The following is a 6,925-nucleotide window of genomic DNA, read 5'->3' on the forward strand; positions in this document are numbered from 1 at the left end:
GGGCAAGACAGGAGGAAGGAAACATGAACATGACAGAAACTAAAAACAAAAACAACACAGACAAAAATGGTAAGATTATGAGCTTTAATAAGTAAAATTATCCCAGCTACAATGACAGACAACAAATATTACATTTATAGTATTACAACTAAAATCGTTTTTGACGCCGCCACCGCAGTTTGTCCCTCATGAGCCTTTGTAGACAAGATGGCGGTGCAAGATGGCGGCTGCCTGTAGTGGCGACCCGCGACCATGGAGATATAAACAGCTTTTTATAAGGTAAAAATAATAAAAGAAGGTCTTTGTCTGCATTGATTAGACATGTTTTTTATTATTGTCATTAATGATTATCTCAATTTCGGCTAAAAGAATTGACAAAATCATACACACTGTGCCTTTAAAAAATGTTAAAGTCATGTAAAGTTACTCTCAACTGTCTGATGTAACCCCCAACCCCGGTCAGTGAACCAATCAATAAGCAGCAGTAGCTGATGTCAGATTGGGCCGGGCATTGACTATGAAGTCAATGGGCAAAATTTATATAGATAAGAGTCACATTAAATGCAAGTTGTGTACCAGGAGGAAGAAAGTTCCCACATTTTACAAGAGAACCAAAAACAAAGTTTTGGAAACAATGAAGGCAGTCCATGATGATGCATTCAAATGAATTAATAATTATTTTACTATCACCTTGCAGTCCTTTGACATGTAATAAAATTGGAGCGTAACGCCTTCATCCCTAGCTTTTTTTATAAACGACATTCAGTTTGTGTCCTCACTTCCCCCTCTGTCCATCCTATATGGTCCCAGGCAGGCTGGTGTTTACTCACAGACTTGACTGGCACGTCCCTGCAAGGATTCGGCAGTACAGCGGGATGTGCTTGTGGTTGGATTTCATTTATCTAGCGGGTCTGTGGGGATAGGCGCGGCAGATGTGATGTTTTTGGAGCCAGATGTGTAGCGGTACTCGCTTCCCCCAGTGTGGAGCCACCACAGTGTCTGGCTGGCTGTCAGCCTGGCTCTGCTTCAGGAAGCATGGAGGCAGCCCCCGTGTGCTATCTGCATGTGTGTGTGTGTTTGAAGACTGGATCGCTGACGGGAATCTGCTGCGTGTCCACCCATGTCTGAGGCTTTTGCGGTAGTGAATAAAACACGTTTAACACTTAGCCGCGATTCAACCTATCATCATCTGATAGCGGTGGATTCTCAAATGTCACAACAAGCACACTCCCACACTCGTCCCTGCTGCCGTGGAACGTCTGCAGGTCAGGGCAACACTCGAGGAAGATTCTCTTCCTGCGCGCCGCGGCTTTGATTTGGGCCAAGATCGACCCGTGAATAAATCTGATGGGTTTTAATGAGGTACAAGGTCGAGCGTTCCACCTGAACTCACCCATCTATACCAATCCCCCTCCCGAGTGTAAAAACACCGCCCGGCACTGTACATTATGCTGCTACACAAAAATGCATGCAACCAATTAAAGAAATGACCCTGGGATTTTCTATTGCAGCCGTGTTTTATATCTAACAAACACCAATATAACAACATAACAGTTAATGGGTATGTTTTTAATTGGAATAAGTTAAAAAAAATATTCAGCAGAAAGTACATCTCAGTAAATAGCTGCAGAAGAAAGTTTTTAAATCTCCAGCGAACAAATGAAATGCTTATTCAGTGTGTTCAGTAATCTACAACAGTTCAAATGTTCTGAGTCTAGTCAGAACAAGTTAGTCATAGTGACTCAGATAAACAAGAAAACAATTAAATCAGTTTTTCTTGGATTTGTATCCTGTTATATGTTGAACCAATCAGGATTATCTGCTTCATTTTCTTCTCCATTACTGTTTTCTTATGCTACTTAAAAAAAAGGGGGGGGGGGGGTGATTATGTAGTTTTCCAGGCACATATTTCAGTTTTACAGTATACCTATCAATGCTACCTTCAGTTGTTATGAAAACAACCTTGACATATTTGCCTTTAAGAAACTCCTACCATTTCTGACACTCCGACTTCAGCAAGTCTTCACAACAATAATTTGAGGGGAGGGGTGTCCTGTTCGGGTCTGAGCTCCATGGAGGAGCTTTGTGTAAATCGGCGGAGCTTTACACCATGGCATAAATAAGTTAAAGCAACACTCTGGGTATGTTTTTGATGAGGGAAAGACGTTATAACATGATATAAAGCTTGGTTTTGCATAATCCCCCCTCCCCCTTTAAGTAAGACATTGCTAATCTTTGCTTTTAGCTACAGTTGAGCAAATTTTAGTTTGTAGCTCCTTTACTATAGATTTTAGTTTTTATCTGCTGTTTTTAGCTTCAGTTTTGCTTGTTTGAACTTCAGAAATTCAGTTAAAAATTTATTCAGCAAGCCCACAGCTTTCACATTTTATTTATGAAAAAAAATCTCTAGTTAAAGTTTTTGTTGGAGCTGCAGGATGCAAAAACTGTGTCCAGAAAGACTCCTGATTATCTGATGTATTTTAATAAAGTGCTGGGCGGTATACCGTTTTGTACTGAAAACCGTTTTTTTTTTTTGTTATGACATGAATTTTCTGAATACCGGACATATCGGTTTAAATAGCCTAAACATGTTCAGAACGTTTCATCGTGGCCGCCAGTGAACTGTTTCCCAGGGGACACTTTTCCTCGCAGCACCGCTATGTGCATTAGCATGCTAATGTTATTGTTGGAGCAGCTTGTTGGAGTAACTGGCGGTGGGTGGTGTTTCAGCTGCTTATATTGACTTAAGTAAAAAACCATCCTGTTTTCACCTTCGCTGAATGTAGTAAACACCTCTTCAGTGACGTGCACATTAGATTTAACGTGCGGAGACATTATGCTAATGGAGACTTTAATGTGCTTCTAAAAGCCCAGGGGAAGTAGTTTTGTAGTAGAGCTGAGTTGACTGGTGTGCAAGGTGAGTTGTGCTTTTAAGTTTTATTAACACACAAGGATAAAGCCCTTCACAATTGGATCAAAATGCATGATTACAGTCTACAACCAGGCAAAGAAGAAAAGACGTACAAGAGGAGGGAAATGGCAACACTGACAGAGGTACAGTAAAAGAAAAAAGTCAATAAGCAACATTTTTACATTTTATTATCAGCTGAGCTGTGATGAAAAAAAATACCGTCAAATATCGTGATATAAAATTCGGGTCATACCGCCCAGCTCTAAAAGTGAGTGACCCACTGAGTTGTTTTTCCATTTTTTTTATAGCTCCACAAAGAGTTTTGTCAGCAGAGAGGTCAGAAAGATAAAGTCTTTTCAGACAGTTTTCTGATTACAGCGACCCGTCTACCTGCTGGTGGTGCGGGTGAAGAAGGGTCTGTCATTGACTGAAGGCACGGACTCGTCCATGAGTGGATAGGACTTGATGAAAGTCAGGGTTTCATCAGGGAAGGTGGTGGATGTCTTGTAGGCAGCTGCAGAGCCCTCGCCGGCGCAGCTGCCTGGTCTGTATGATAACAGCAAAGAGAGAAAAAAAAAACACATCGGGCATAAATCCGGTTCAACAGGCACAGATGTAAAAACACTTGCAGCTATTTGTTTTTGGGGGCGAGCAGGCGGGAAAACAGGTGTCTTATGAGACTGCTTGTATTGTCTTTTTCTTCTTCTTTCTTTCTTTTCAGAAATGTTTGCACAGAATAATAACTGCAGCTGCAAAAACTGTACAGGCACAAACGAGCAGTTGGAAAGTGACAGTTTGCTGTTTTAAAAACGCTTCCTTACCTTGGCTTGGGGACTTGTTCCTCTGGAACAGGTGTCCAAGCCGTCTCACTGTTCCTCTGCTCCTTGAATTTGCCGTTGAAGGCTTTCTCTATGTCGTCCATGTAGAACGAACAGACTGCTGAGCCCGTGATGCTGTTCAAGGGGAGCAAACAGAAAAGCCACAGCGATGAGCGAACTCAAGTCTGAATTAGATTTTAAAAATTCGATTGAAGCTCTGTCTATGTTTCCCTTTTTTTCTATTTACTTAAAAGGTTTTCACAATGATTTTTTTAAACATTTTGTTTTATTAGACACTTAGACAAACCTGACATGCTTCAACATCAAGTATCTAATAAAAGAAAACTTTAAGACTTTATTAAATATAGACAATTTATTGGAGTATTATCACCGTACATAAGGAATTTTATTTTATAATTAACATTTAAGCCATCATCTACCAATTATAAATGTGTTTTATAACAATTTCTTTGCATAAACTTCCTTTCTGAGGATAATCCAAGCCTCTGAGATAAAAACAGAAATAATGACCTCAGGTAAAAAGGTCTTTGTAGCTGCTCAGGGCAACATATTCCAGATAACTGAAGTCCCATCCAAAAAAAAAAAAAAGACCATCCATAAAATTTAGGAAGGTCTGGACGTCAGCCTCACCTTGTAAATCTAGAAATATTGTTTTTAACCGACAGTAATAATCTCCTAACCTGTTGGCCTGTGTGGTAAAAACTCCGAGGACGGCTGGCCGGTGGTTTATCTGCAGCACGTTGGTCAGCGACTGCAGGACGTCAAAGTAGAAGAAAGAATCTCCAGGCACCGAGCAGTTCAGACGGGCTTTGAGGAAAGACGTCCAGTATCGCTCCAGAACCCTCGGGGAGCCCCCGTTGTCGTTCTTACAAACACGTGCCACTCTGGAGAAAACAACCTGAGGAGGAAGGAGTGTAAATATAAAAAAGTGATTTATAAAAGCAACACACCCGGGCTGAGCCAACAAGGAACACTGAATAACAAATGTGCTCTGCATGACAAGCAGGACTCGTTGGAGTTCGTTGTGCTTAGAAAGAAAATTGTTGATCCCACTCACCTTCCCTAGAGTGGTGTACTCCACAGCAATCTCGCTGAAGAAAAAGTACACGTAGTTCCCGTACTCGATAGCATGAAGGAAATGAGGTTCTGGAGACGAGAACAAAAAATAAAACTAAACAAAATGATGTCAAAAACCAGCGTAAGAGCCGTGCCTTATTTCCAGTTTAACTCAGCCTCATAAACAGAGAGTGTGGTGGTAAACTCAGAGATGGAGGAGAAATGCTATGAAAATTGCAACATGGGTCTATTATATTGAAGAAGCACAGATGGGTCTGGATCAATAGTCTTGCTGATCAACAGCTCATGCTGGAAAAACAAAACAAAACAAAAAAAATCTGAATAAAGCCATGGTTCAGTCATTACATTTTTAAAGTACATTTGATTAAAACATTTTTGGTTCATATTCAGACATTTGCAACTACATTTTCAGGCTTGTATACATGTGAAAAAGTTTTAAACTTAGACATATACCAAAATTTACATAAAGAACCGACGACGTCATCCAGTGCTCTGAAATTCAGATACAAAATGAACATCTGGCTGAAAGTAGCAGCATTCAGAATTGGCTAAAACAGTTTTATAACCTCATTAAGTGATGTTGCTTGAGTTGGTGAAAGTAAAATAAAGAAACATGCCAGTACGATGCAACACGTTCCAACTTTTAAATAAAATAATTGTGTTAAAGAAAACCAGCTTCAGGGTCGGCAGCTTGCAGGTTTCTTTTATTAGACTGCATTTATTTATTTAGCTTGATGCTATTTGATAAGGGAGATACACACTCAGTCTATCTGTGAAGAATGCTTTACATACAGCACTTTCCTTTCTTTTCACACAAACAACATCCACACAATGTCCTCCCTTTCAGGTCTGTTGAAAAGCTTCAAAGATTGTGCAACAACGAGCACTAATTATGAAATCAGCAGAGAATTAATCAGAAATATTTAAGCTAAGATTGAGACAATTCAAAACAGAGAGGATTTTCTTTTTCTCTCTCATTTGGACACATACTCCAAACCTCAAAACGATGATTAAAAAAAAACAACAACTTATATTTGTACAGAACTTGAATGAAAATGTTGCGAATCGTTTTATGTTGAATTAGAACCTGATATTTTCATCATCTTTTTATTGCTACACAGAAAAACTGGCTCAAGATGATATAACTGAGCCAAATTTTTTAAATAATTAAAGAAAGATGGATGCTGAGTGCCACAAAATAATAATAAAATAATAATAATAATAATACAAGCCTGATTTGGAAATATTTTGTGTAAAATCAGATCAGAGGATTTTTAGTATTTTGTAATTTGGAGTCTCAAAAACGTACCCAGCTGGTGGACCCCGATTGATTCATGAGAACCCCAGTCTTATTATCTTATTACTAGGATGCTTACCTCGTAGCCATTTGGAGTCATATTTGACTGTACGTAAAACAGGACTGCTTTCACCCAGACTTCTGTAAATGACTGCATCACTGGCCAAAAAGTCAGTCATGGTTGCAGAGTAGAAATCCCCACCTGAGAGATTTAAAACCATTTGTCAGGGATCACAATTACAAATGATAATCCACTTCTTTAAAAAAAAAAAAAAAAAGAGCCACAGACGTCTTTGTGCTTTTTTAGAACGGGGATGAGGAGAACAGATGTTAGAGAACAAACCCGTTTATTAGAACCCTGCGTGAACTTTCCATAAATGTCAGCAGAAACCTGACAGGACTGGGAGCTGGTTTTACTCTCCCGTCTCTTCCCCGAGTCTGACCTCAGCTGTTCAGTGTGTATCAGCTTGCGTTTCTGCTACCATTAGCAAAGAAAGTGTAAATCCCAGTACAAACCAGAATCAGCAAAGGAAACATCAAACTGTCCTCCTTAATGAGGCAAACTTGGAAAACAAATTCAATTTTGGCCTTTTAGTTCAACTGTTTTGCACACAAATGATGAAGCTGTAAAAAGAGCAGTCAGTTTTGTTTTTATTTGTTTTTTAAACCTTAATTTCAGAACAAATCCAACAAGTTCTAAACAACTCATTAGAAGTCATCTGAGCTGATTAAAATAATAATTGGATAAAATGCATGCTGATTATGATTTGTAAAGCAACGTTATAATTTTGTCTTTAATCA

General features: G+C 39.2%; 1 protein-coding gene across 1 annotated transcript in view; it reads right to left on the minus strand.

Annotated features, from left to right (window-relative positions):
- The window catches only part of sema6cb (semaphorin 6Cb), a gene marked incomplete at its 5' end in the record, with an annotated part of 160,740 nt that overhangs the window by 37,449 nt on the left and 116,366 nt on the right, over positions 1 to 6,925 (minus strand). The window contains 5 exon segments of the mRNA XM_014021390.1: positions 3,302 to 3,457; positions 3,733 to 3,864; positions 4,431 to 4,648; positions 4,808 to 4,896; positions 6,204 to 6,326. Of these exon segments, the coding sequence (XP_013876844.1) occupies positions 3,302 to 3,457; positions 3,733 to 3,864; positions 4,431 to 4,648; positions 4,808 to 4,896; positions 6,204 to 6,326 (718 nt within the window).

This window comes from Austrofundulus limnaeus, unplaced genomic scaffold, assembly GCF_001266775.1.
Source record: "Austrofundulus limnaeus strain Quisiro unplaced genomic scaffold, Austrofundulus_limnaeus-1.0 Scaffold290, whole genome shotgun sequence".
Classification (NCBI taxonomy): Eukaryota; Metazoa; Chordata; class Actinopteri; order Cyprinodontiformes; family Rivulidae; genus Austrofundulus; species Austrofundulus limnaeus.